At 39.0% G+C, this 13,646-nt stretch overlaps 1 protein-coding gene across 1 annotated transcript in view; it reads right to left on the bottom strand.

Annotated features, from left to right (window-relative positions):
• LOC145991720 (uncharacterized) overlaps window positions 1–13,646 on the bottom strand; it is a 110,096-nt gene that overhangs the window by 49,612 nt on the left and 46,838 nt on the right. The window contains exons 8-9 of the mRNA XM_083127777.1: window positions 11,143–11,202; window positions 6,328–6,554 (exon numbers count right to left, since the gene is read on the bottom strand). Coding sequence (XP_082983903.1) covers window positions 6,328–6,554; window positions 11,143–11,202 — 287 coding nt within the window. The remainder of the gene's footprint in view (window positions 1–6,327; window positions 6,555–11,142; window positions 11,203–13,646) is intronic.

Here is a 13,646-nt window from a genome sequence, read left to right as displayed (position 1 = left end):
GAGCAGCCTACAATCTGTATTTCGGTAAATACTGCAAATGCGGAGATGAAGATAAGACTTGGGATCCATATTTCTGTTGTAAGACCTGCTACACGAATCTGCTGGACTGGTTGAATCACGGAAGACCATCGATGCCATTTGCTATTCCCATGATTTAATTGGAGCACACCAATACAACGTATGTCCAATACTAAAAAGAAGACCATGGTATTTCCAAATATTCGTTCTGCTACTCGTCCTGTGGCGCATAGTAATGAACTACCTGTTCCAAAACCCGTCGAATCCTATTCTGTTGTCTCACAAGACGAACCGTACGATCCACAACCTTCCACATCTACAGATCCTGACTTTACAGGTGAAGTTAAACTTACAGAACAGCACAAGGTTAGCCAGAGTGAAATGAATTATTTAGTGAGAGATTTTGAACTTTCAAAAGTCAAGGAAGAGCTATTAGCCTCCAGACTTCAACAATGGAATTTTCTGGCTAGTAATGTGAAGGTGTCATTTTATCGTGACCGTCAGAAAAAGTTGGGAGAATACTTTTCTACCGAAGGAGATCTGATATACTGCAGTGATATTAATGGTTTATTGGGGGCTATGGGCATTAAATACATCTGTGAGGAGTGGCGGTTGTTCACAGATGCATCGGTATTAAGTCTAAAAGCTGTACTGCTTCATAACAGCAATCAATTGGCGTCAATCCCTTTTGGTTATTCTGTGCAAAAGAAAGAATCGTATGATAGCCTAAAATTCCTCCTTCAATCAATTAAATACAACAACTACAAATGGAAAATATGTGCAGATTTGAAAGTCATTGCTATTTTAACTGGACTCCAACAAGGATATAAAAAATATTGCTGTTTTCTCTGCGAATGGAATAGCAGAGACAGAGCTTCTCATTTCATTAAAAAGAATTGGCCATTACGTCAAAGTATGGAAACTGGAAATATGAATGTACAAAATGAACCTCTTGTTGAATCTGTAAAATATTATACTTCCTGCACTTCATATAAAGCTTAGACTGATCAAAAAATTTGTCAAAAAGTTGGATCGAAACTCTTTGGCATTCAAATATCTACTTAACAAATTTCCAAAAAATCAGTGAACAGAAGATCAAGGAAGGAATTTTTGTGGACCCTCAAATTCATGAACTTCTCCAGGACGAGATCTTCGAACACCTGCTAAGTGATGTTGAGAAAGGTGCATGGACTTCTTTCAGAGAAGTCTCAAATAATTTCTTGGGAAACAAATGTACTGAAGACCATGAAAAACTTGTAAATCATTTGGTTTCATCGTATCAAAAAATGGGTTGCAATATGCCCCTTACATTGCATTTCCTACACCCTCATCTCAATTTCTTCCCGAAAAGTTGTGGGGAGGTAAGTGAACACGGTGAGCGTTTCCACCAACAAATATCTGTAATGGAGAAAAGATACCAACGGAAATGGAGTACAGAAATGCTTGGCGACTATTGCTGGACAGTAACCAGGGATAATCCTGAACTTCACTACAAGAGGGAAGCAAAGAGGAAGCGGATTGAATCCCACGTAAGTAGTAAAGAACAAACCATACAGTAGTGTAGTAGAATGTATGTATTTTGTGATTAATGTAAAAACTTTGATTCATGAATTTACTTGGAAAAGGCAAATGGAAATGTAACCATGTTTTGTACTGTTTGTATAATACAGTTAAAGCTTAAAAGTCATATGCACACCAAGCATACGTCATTACACTACGTTACAACATTGGGAAACCCGACTTTTCGACAATACCTCGTATAATTCTTAAACCGGAAGTCGAGTGGCATTTTCATTGTCACTTTCATGTTCAGCATTATGGATTGATAAAGAAAAGCGAATTTTCATCCATGTCGCAAAAAAAAAAAAAATTGTTGACCAGTGTTATCGAACCTTTCCCCAGACACGCAATCAATCAACGAGAATATTGAATTATTGTTATTTTTCACACACAGGTAGGGTTCAACAAAGAGTTTACAATATTTCTTTATAACTCTGTCCTTCAAGTCGCCTGGGTTTTGATTTTTTTATGAAGATCAAATTTCCCTCCTCAATCATGGGATTAGAAGCTTTGTTGGCATTAAGTCTTTTCGTCCTTTCATGACTATTGCCGAAACTGGGCAGATTTGACATAATTAACTTGCCACCCCAAGTGACATTATCACCTACGTCCAACAATGGAATGTCTGTCAATCTCCTCCGCATGTTCTATCTGAGTTCCGACGGAGAGTATCCCGTTTGAGCAGTAATGGAACCGTTCAAGAGGTACAAAGCCTCAGCTATGTGTTCTGGGCATTTGGCATGATTTTAACAACACAGTACAGCTGGCAGCCGACGAGAAGAGCGCTGGCAGAAGAGGTGTGACGTACTGCCAGGCGACTCCACTCTTTCGCGTGGGGGAGGTGCTCTTCCGCCAGAACTCTTCTCGTCAGCTTGACAATGACCCGCCAAGAAGAAAACAAGACTTCCTTCTCCCCGACCACCCCAACCACCCCTAAATTCTGCAAATGAACCTGACCCTCCCTTTCCCTCTGTGCCCCGTCTCCCTTCATTCAGCGATCTTCTCGTCGGCTGCCGGCTGTACTCTCGTTAAGCGATTTAATTCAGAATGATACCGTTCGACAAGGTTAGAACACGGGTGATATACCGGAGTGTAAATAAGTTGTACTCCCCATGCTTTCATCAATTCTTGGAAAACTTTCGATTTAAATTGTGGCCCATTGTCCGAAACTATCTGTTGCGGGACACCTAAGTGCACAAAATAAATCTGAGTTAACTTATTTACTATCGTCTTGGCAGTACTATTACCAATGAGATAGGCAACCATATACCTGGATGCAGCATCTAAAACCGTAAAGAGAAACCTTTTCCGCTTCGGACCCAACGTGAACGGATCTTGGAGGTCAATGAACAGTAATTGCCCAGGTTTGTTCATCGCGTGAGATCTTGCGACGAGTTTTGCCGGATGTTTATTTAGTTTGGTGCTCCGACAGAGCTCGCAATTTTTTACACAAGACTTTACGTCCGTCTGCATCCCTTTCCAATAAAATACTTGATAAATTTGAGATAGGGTTTTCGCTATACCGAAATGTCCCATGTCATCATGACATCCACTCAACACTTTTCCAATCAAGTTGTCAGGAATACAGATCCTACAGCGAGAATCTGTATGGAAATCTTTAATGTTTAGTACAACGTTATGTAATATATACGTTTGGTTCCACGTTCTAGGTCGAGGGTTGACTTTCACCATCGTGCCCCTTAAATGATCTATGATTTGTTTCAAATTAGTATCCTCACTCTGGAACAAAATCAATTCTTCTCTAGTGACCATTTCCTTAACTAACTGTGAGACAGCTGAAATATTAACTAAAAATTGTTCATCCAATACATCGGGAAAATTCATGCTCAGTGTATCAGTCAAAACATTGTCGCTCCCTTACAATACTGTACCACAAAAGAATATTGTTGAATTTGGATGAACCATCTGGTAAGTCGAGCATTCCAAGAATGGGCCGATTCCAACCACGTAAGGGATTTGTTGTCTGATACGACTACAAACCGTCTACCTTAAGAAAGGTGGAAAATGTCCCTATGGTAAACAGGATGGCTAAAACCTCAATTTCAGTCGAGGTGTATGACTTTTCGTATGATCTGAGCAGTCTACTAACAAATCCTAAAGATTTCATGTTTCCCTCTTCGATTTGAAAGCAATAAGCCTCTATTCCCACAAGAGATGCATCCGTTTGAATATAAAACGTTGCTTCAAAATTCGGAAAATTCAGTGTCACCTGTTGGACTACCAGGGACTTTAGTAGCTTAAACGCTTCATCTGCTTCCATGGACCAACGCCATTTGGTCTTCAATTTCAACAATTCATATAAAGGATTCGAAATGATGGCATAATTGTGTATATATTTAGCCAACCAATTGAAACTGCCTAGAATTTTTTGTAGTTGTTTCAAATTTTCTGGTTTACGTAAGTTGACTATTGAGTTCACGTAAGCTGGATCTTTGGTGATGTCCTGCGTGGAGACGATATGTCCTAAAAATTTAAACTCTTTAACCGCAAATTTCCATTGTTCCAAGTTCAACGTGAAACCTGCACAGCTTAGCCTTTCCAACACCAAACCTACGTGCTTTAGATGCGACTCGAAGTCCTTAGACTTGATGATTATATCATCCACGTATACAACCACAAAGTCTAAGAACGAACCGAGCACTCTGTTCATCACGTCAACAAATACCGCTGTACCGTTCACAGAGCCAAACACCACCCTCCTGAATTGATACAAAATACCCTCGAATGCAAAAGCAGTGTACCTGCGATTGTCATCATGCAAAGGTACGTGCCAATAGGCATTTCACATATCAAGTGAAGTAAAAAATTTACAGTCCAAAAAATAAGTCAATAGATCATTAATTTTCATTGGAGTCAGTTGCATCGGTTTAACATGCTGGTTGACTTTCTTTAGATCGACCCACAGGCGAATTTCCCCATTAGATTTCGGGACAACTAACAACTGTGAACGGTATTCTGAGTCTGAGAGTTCTATTACCCCCCATGTCAACATTCGATTTAATTGTTCCCTCACCTTATCCCTGTATGCATAGGGAATACGGTAATTCTTTGCAACGATCGGAACCTTAGTGTCAAGTTCCATTCGATGGACATATTCTTTACACAACCCTGGCTTATCCTAAAAGGTCTGTTCAAACGAGGTTAGCATCCCTAAAAAACATTGAATTTAAATCCCCGTCTAGATTTAGAGAACCTTTTAATTTATCTGTCCAATCTAAGGGTTGATCTTCTAATCCGGGTGAATTCAAAGAAACGTTGGATATTGGCACCTCCGATTCCAGAGTGTCGACTTCTTTAAGAGGAGTAAACTTTAAAAGAGCCCTGCCATTGGGTGTTCTATAGAAAAAGGCCTCCTCGTCAAAATTGAGTTCCCCGTGAATCCCATATATGACATCTAATCCTAATAACACAGGAATATTTAAATTTTTTACTACGATAAAACGCACATAGTAATCATAGCCCCCCAAATTGATCATTACCTTCGCAATTCCCTCTACTGATTTTGCTTTTGAGCCGGAATAATCAATCAATTTTATGCCGGAAGCAGGTTCCATCCATGGCCTAGAGATTAATGATGAGATGTATTTCCAGACGCTCATTCCCAATAGGCTCGCCTCGGCGCCACTGTCGCAGAGGGCTACAAATGGTTTATCTAAAATAGCAATTTGAATCAAAGCAGAAGCGCACCGTTTAGAATCAATATTTACAGGTACAATTAAATTCTTCGAATCATCAAAATCACTTCCTTCCCCGATATCATTAATATTTACATACATAATTGCAGGATGTTCTACCTTACTCTCATCCCCCGCCCGTAGGTCAGAGCTTCCCTCCGGTTTTCCGAATTATGTCGTTGCATGGACGGTTCATCAACAGCATGAACCTCGGCCTCAACCACAATCTGCGAATTTGGTTCAGTAGCCCTTGGATGAGATTTTCCTAAGATTCCTTTCCCCTAAGAAAATTGAGCACACAAGCCATACCTTCCTTGTTCCAGTGCACGCGATCCATTTCTCCCCGTGAATGAATACCTAATAAGTCTTCAAACAAATTGACTCGTATATAGCCCTGACTGCTGAAGGACAGCGAAGAGATGTCATGCACCTTGACATTTCTATCATTGTGAAGTGAAACTATGAACTCATTGATCCCTTTCCATTTCCTCCAAACATATGCATTTTCATTACGCATAATGCGTGCTAAATGATGTAGGGTCAACCAATTAATTAATTTTGTTCTGTGCGATAACAGCTCTAACGTTTCTACCGTGTTGCGCTTAACAAATTCTTCACATTGGAAGTTAAGGATGTCATTCGTGCCAATCATGAGAATTACCGAATCGGTCAACTTTGAACACGATCTTAATCTACTGTTCTGCTGCTCGGTGGTTTGCCCACTCACCGACATTCCTATACCCCGATTACCTTGCTCATCAACGTTGAGTTGACCGTTACAAATCTTCTGAGAAAGCCTAAGCAACATGCTATCGCCGATCAAATGTTTCTCTTCCAATAATGGTTCACAAGTATTTGACATCTTAGCTACATCCTTTCGACCTTGCTGTACTACAGAGGCGATCCCTTTACCAGGAGGATTATTCCCAAGCAAGCTCACATCACCTCCTTCGATGCGAGTCGATCTCCGTTTCCCGACGAAGAATCCTCTACAAAATCTCTGTTATTATGCCATCGCCTTTTGGGTTAGGACTCGAACGAGTGCCCTTCCCACCATTCATAGAAGGAGTTGTCAATGTTGGAATACACGACTTGTCCTGGATTTCTGAATCCTGCGAAGCAACCATAACTTTGTTAATCCCTGCCTTGAAACTCTTGACCCTCAGAGGAGGAGTTAGGTCTCGCTTGACAACTGCCACTTTCAGCGACTCAAAAATTTCTATTGCGTGAGTTTCCTCAGCGAAAGACGAAATGTCCTTCATCACCAAATGTTCTCTTAATCTGTATGGTAAGATAATACCCAGTTGAGCCACAATATGCGACTCTTCTGCTTTTGGTTGGATGGTACGATGCAACTTAAAGTTCTTAGAGAAGAACTGTAACACGCTCTCCTCAGAAGTTTTTTGATACGGCGAATTCAATACTTTCGCAAGGCAGGTGCTACGCCACCTTCAGCTTTCATAATGATTGATGAATTCTGATTTGAACAAATCATATGAGACCAACCGAGCCTTTCTTTCGGAAAACCAGATCTTCGCACTCTCAGTCAAGAGTTTTGGCGCATATTTAATGTATTGAACCTGATCGATACCATATAACTCCAGACGTTCCTCCACTCTTTCGAGGAATTCAGTTGGTGTTACATTTGTAATCAGGCCATTAAAGTTAGGGAACTTCAACAAATCTTGAGTTTTTATAGTGAACAACTTCGTATGAGCCAAGCCCCGATTCCCCTTACGATCAGATTGTTCCCGGTTTCCTTGGCCAACACCCTTCAGAACTTCAACTTTTTCTAAAGACCCACACGGTTTAACCCTTCTACATATGTCTGGTCTTTAAACAACTCTTCCCTTTCAATGCAGTAAGGCCCTTCCCCGGTCTTTCAGCTTCCGTAGAAGACTCTCCACTTGAAACACAGTTGCAAACAAACTGTTTTGATTCTATGACTGCCCTACTATATGCAGCGTCAGAATTATCCGCAGAGGTGGCCTTATCCTTACGACCCACCCCAGTGTCTCCAGAGACCAAGTGACCAACATCTTTACTCTTAACTGGTTTACCTCGATTAACTTGCAGACGGTCAACTTTACATTTGCCTTCTCTGCCCCAGCTATTAAAACAAAATCTTGCTATCTCTGCCCATCGAATCCTGAAGGGACCTCAGTGTCACCATAACTTCTGCAGGCACGGTGATAACGACCAGAGCTTCATTAGCTTGATCCTGAAAAGAAATATGTTTCAACGGCTGAGAAGGTGAAGAAACTTCCTTCTTTACTACTACCACCTCACTATCACTAACCGATTTTGTAATTCACGACCTTTTGGAATTCGACTCTTATCTATATCCCTACCTGCCAACTGATCCGACACCCTTTCTACTATTTGCCCTACAAAGGATTTGAAACGAATTTCATTGTGAATTCCCATCTGGTCCAAGGACTTTTGCACACCCTGTACTTCGACATCCAACCTACTTGCCAGATCTTCACATTTCTTATCAAGCCCCTCTGCCCTGCTTATGCATTCAATCCTGTATTGTGATAACGTTAGCGTAAGTTCTTTGATGCCCTCGCAATTCCTGACCAGGTTTTGCCGGAAATTTAAGATACATTTGTTTGTATCCTTGAGGTCAGCCCTAAGGTTACCTACCAAGCTACTGGAGTGCTCAGTCAATTCAGACTTTAGTTTTTGACTGCTTTCCTTAAGTTCCTGCTTGAGCAAAGAACTTAAGGAAAGTAAAGATACTGTACTTACGACCATCCGGCTACCTCATATAGAAGCTCATAATAGCCAGAGAAAATTTCAATTATCTGTCCACGAAATCTTCTGCCTGCCTGGTAGGTGGACGTATTCAGTAGCTGTGAGATTGTTCTTTGATTGTTGGCATTACAGCTAAATGTGTACAATTATCAGCCTCTATAAATCGTATCACTATGCTTCGGATTAGGTCTAACAGGTGTGACAAATGAATTTGTATAAGTAGGACGACGTTCAAAATCTAAAGATGCGTTATGTTTTATTTTTCTGTGTGTTTGTTCCTCAATTGAGTACCTACAATGACATGATGTTCGTTTCATTGTTATATCCATCCTTATCGTTTCAAATATTCGAGAGAGAGAAATACGATGGTAAAGAATCAAAGAGTACACAAACTACCCAATTCTTAAATGCTAAGAATTGGAAAGATTAAAATTGGGCTCCCAGCATAAAACTTCATATCAAGGGTCTCGGGTTTGATCTTCGGTGGAGGTAATAGTCCATTAAATGGTTCTGATTCCAGTAGAAGCTGTAGCTCTTGTGCCGATTACCCTCTGTGTATATAGTGGACCTTTATACAAATCCATTCAACTAATTATTGCAATACGGTGCACGCTTGGGCAATTTTTTTTGCTCGCACTCCTAGCCCTACATGTTAATTAATTAAAATTTGTGAGGTTAGAAAATAATTTCTGAAGTGTCATCATAGTGGCCAAACCTGATTCTGTGCAGGAGAAACACATCTAAAACTATTGATCCAATTCTGATCAGTATTTATGCATAATATATTCTGAATTAAAATTATGTATAATCTTCAGCAGTTACTTTCACTAATCAAAATGCCCAGTTCAAGAGCTGCAAATAAATTCATTGCTTCTATGTTAATGTACAGTCACGGACACTTCTGGGTTATAACGATTCCAGTACGTATTTGTCTCCTAGTATATGATGGGGAAAATGCATCATCTCAGTGATTTATCTTTGGAATGGACTGCAAAATATGTCATTCGTAAAATTATACCGCAGAAATCTTATTGAGTATATACCTTTTCCTCGGCATTAGCTAGCCCCCCGAGAATTTGACCCCGAAATATGTAGCCCCCCCCCCCACTTATTTCAGGCTAGCGCCGTCACTGACTAGGTGGAGGTACAAAAATATGAGGAATATTAAGAAGACATTAGTTTCCTATTAAATTAATATCCTAGTTCTATGTTTTATTCCAGACGAAAGGAGGTGAGAAATGGAGGAAAAATAACAGGTCGGTCTAATTTCTGTGTTCCAGGGGCCTAGGATGGCAATGACAACCCCCTTCGCAGCTACTGCTCTATTTCTCACTAGTCTAATTTGATATAATTTTAAAGTCTTATCTATGACTGTAGAAGTATGTTTTAACCCCATGCTGTTACCAGCCCTAGAAAGAGAGAGAGAGAACAAGAGATGTATGCAACATTCACACACAGGCAGACATCATTCTTTGTTATCTTCCTTCTTTGTATGTGTTTATGATATTATTCTTAGTGAAGTATGTTTAAAGTCAAAACTAATTGATTATCTTTGTTGTTATAACACAAACTCTTACCTTCGGAAAATTTTGATGGGAGAGAATTTTAATAGAACAAGATCGTTGGTGGAAAGATGGGACATCCCCCTTCCGCCATGGGAATTCGAGTCCTAAACCACCAACGCTATGAAATGATATCCTTATAATGAAGAACATGTCTGAATGTGAATTAACCAAAAAGAAAATAGAAAATGGACATTTTCTCATCAAGACTGCTGTTCGAAAAGAGGGAGTAAAATTGGTGAACTGTCCCGACCAAATTGGAACATTTAGTATAGCTTCGCATAAATGGTTATAAAACTAAAATTACTAAATTATAGGGGTGTAAGGGGTGACCTTCCACATAGTACACCCAAATGTCAACCTCACTTCCACGTTAGTACACCCTGGACTGAAGACTAACGAGGCTCTGGCGACTGGCCCCATGGCCAGTGTAATTTTGTTTGTATTGTCCTGTTCTTTTGTCTTTATGTGTGCTGAGTGCCCCTTTACAGCCTCAGCTTTTAACGAAAGTCAGAAGATTTTAATATTTTATGATTTTAGTTCTGCAACGTTAGAGTTGTGATTTGTAACGATAAGGGGCTGGACCCTGTATAATGTGAAGGGTGCAAAATAGCCTTAGTGCTGACGCACCTACAATTTTAAATTCAAATTCAAATTACTAAATTATATATAGTAGGCCGCAGATTTCTGATGTCTGCCTCTCTCCAGAAACAACACATTAATTTATCAATGAAGGAAATCGAAATTCTTGCAAAATCTTAAAAATCGTCCATGTTATTTTTGTAGGTTATTATAGGTTTGCAGTAAAATATTTCATGGTTCGAGGGAGGGGCATGTCCCCCTTGCCCCCCTCCCGGGTACGGGCCTGATATGATTAATTTTTTTAACATTTTTTACAAGAACATGGGCGAACAAATACTACTATTACTTATTATGACTATTATTATTAGGTACATGATTTCATTATATGAAGGGAAAAATTGGCCAATGAGGGAAATTTCCACCCTTGCAAAGGATATTTGCAACACTGCCATACCTTCGAAGGCATTGACACATGGAAACAGTTTCCAAAGTCAACCGCCAGTAAAAAAAATGCGTTCACTAAAGTGCATCGAGACATGTTGAAAAGGGGTGAACCATTTGTGTGTTGCATTTCCACGATCCTTAGATACTTGCCGTTTTACCAACTATTGCCGTCTGAAGCAATATGTAGTATATACTATTTGCTAAGTGAAATAATTCTTGAAGCTTTCCTGGTGGCGAATTCCGAAGAGAGAAATGCCCGAGAAAACCTCTTCAGTATTTGCTAAGTGCTTATTCAGGCACAAGTACCACAGACAAATGCGTCAGTAAACATTCTGTGCCGATTCATCGATGGTAAATCAGATAGTTGTCCTTAAGTAATTTCAAAAGTATGAAGTGAAGTCAGGTTACATAAGAAAACAATACTAAACTGAGATTAATTTGCTTACATGTATTTATTTACTGTATTGAGAGGTTTGATACTGTGGCAAAAGCAATTATCTTGAACGCAGCTTCAAGCAAGCAGTAACCATAGCAGAACTCCAAGCAAAGATAGTTTGATAGTTTTATCCAAGTAGTATAACCTGGAAAGAAAAAGTATGAATCATAAGTGATTATTCTAAGAGTACAGTCAAATACAAACATATGTGCACTTGTTAAGAATGTAGAAATGCCCCCTGTTTCTTCCTATGCCATATTTACGTGGTTTCGGGGTCAGATCCCCACTTCAATTTCTCCTCTTCTTGACATTTGAGGGGGGCTTGCCCCCTAAAACCGTTTTTTAGCTGAAACACAAAAACACGTATTTCTTCCTTTGGACCCCTCTATACACCTGCCAAGTTTAATGGAAATCGGAGGGGGAGATTTAGACCTCCCTTGTATGTGTATTAATTAATTACAAATCGCGCACGCGCACACACATACTATATATATATATGTGTATGTATGTATATTATATATATATATATATATATATATATATATATATATATATATATATATATATATATATATGCATATTAGCAGGTAACAATATGTTATAAACACATTCTTACTTTCCAAAGAAGCGCATGTGGGATGGCGAAACGGATTCGGATCCGGATCCGAATCCGAAAGTACCGGATCCGGATCTGAAAATTCCGGATCCGAAAAATTTTAGGATCCTGAACCAACGGGGGTAAAACCTTACAGCGATGCCAATGCGCTAACCAGCATGGGATTTTCCCAGGGAAGGGAAATTTTGAAATTAACTAATATTACAGGAATGGGAAAGAGTGGCTGGCATGTGATAGGGAATTTGTCCTCTAGGCCAAAACAACACTGTCCCATCGAACACAGGCAGAACTCACAGGCCGCTGACCTTCAACCAACAAACCACGCTTTACGATGTTTTCAACCCTTCTGCTGCTTTGTTTATGACTGGCTGGGGTAGACTGACTGGCCGGAGATGACAAAGGGCATTTTGCGAGTGGAAATCGCGTTGAAGGAAGTTTTAGAAAATTAGGTTTCTTACTGTGTGGATTTTCTTAAGTGTATTGAGCGAGTGAATTACGTATCTATGTTTTGAATGATCTGTGCTGCGTCGTGTAGTGAACGAAAATGAGTGACATATTTAACGAACTATTGCCGAAACAATTTACTCTGCTTTTGCATGAGGATAAACTTCAAATCGTGAAGATATGCAGGTCTCTGGCAGCGCAAAGAAGAGAAGAATGGATTTGATTTGTTATTTTGCGTTGCTTTTCTGCCATTTTAGTTAATCGCGACGATGAGGATGAGTGGCGATACGATTAAATTCATGAAGGGACATTCACAAAGAATATCCATGTCCATGCCTGGATTTGAACCCGGGTCCCCTGGCGTCATAGTGCGCTGTGCTAATAACCATTTTACCACAGAGGTTGCCAAGAGAAGAATGGAGTTCCTGTCCAAATTAAATATTCAAGGTAAGATGTTTATTATACGCGTATATTTTATTCTCGCACGTAGGCCTACATAAATATTTCACAATATGGACCTCTATATTTTATAAATAACCATGAAATATTTGAAATGTTTTCCTTATTGTTTTTATATTAATGAAACAGTGATATTTTTAAATTATTACTAAATTGTAATGTATGTATTTTAATCGCAATGTCACATCACCTTAAAATCCAAGGAATTGAACGAAAAAGAGCCTCCCATTTGAACATTATGATAAAAAGATATAGCCCTGGTTTTAAACCCAGCATACGCCACTGGCTGAATTGAAAATAGCGTCAATGTTCAGCTGTGAGTAACGCTATTGCAAAATTCTGGTTATATACTGAACATACCTCGTATATTTTCAAACCATGTAATTGATTGAGTTGCTGTTTTAAGTCTACTTTATTCATAGTAAGGCTAATCGGGACTGGACCTACAGTTTAATGGGATCAAATATACCATGTGAATTCTCATTAAACATAAGAGAGTGTAACGACCGCCATGTTAGGCAGATTTAAGTTGTAAATTGGCATTTATTTTATTCGTATACTTTCAAGTTAAGAACTTGGATTAAATTATTTATACTTAATTGTTTCCATAATTCATGTATATATTTACGTTTTATCTTATATTATTCGCGTATTTTTGCAATATTTATTCAAAATTTATAGGCTAATAATTATCCCAAATAATATATGCAACGTTTTCATTGTTTTTCAAGCACAAGTTAAATACATTTCTTCTTAATATCGATTTTTGTTCAACAATGTACAAGATTGAAGTAATTTGTCTTCGTTATAAACTAAATCTTTATTTAATCATTTTTTTATGTGCAAGGACAAATATGATTTATTTGGTAAAATCGGTTTAGTTATTTCTATATAGTTTAATATTGTAATATTATAGCAAAGTATTTCTCCCTCGTTTTCAATAAAATATCGTATTCCTATTGGCTGTTTATGTTAGGAGTGGGGGAACCACGCTTCGTGTTCTTGGCGATGTAAAAACTTCCACGTTGGCATTTTTAATTGTTGCCAACCCTAACTTTAGCTTACTATCG

Source organism: Lepisma saccharinum, chromosome 8 (genome assembly GCF_977018435.1).
Source record: "Lepisma saccharinum chromosome 8, izLepSacc3.1, whole genome shotgun sequence".
NCBI lineage: Eukaryota > Metazoa > Arthropoda > Insecta > Zygentoma > Lepismatidae > Lepisma > Lepisma saccharinum.
This window is presented reverse-complemented; position numbering and strand designations above follow the sequence as displayed.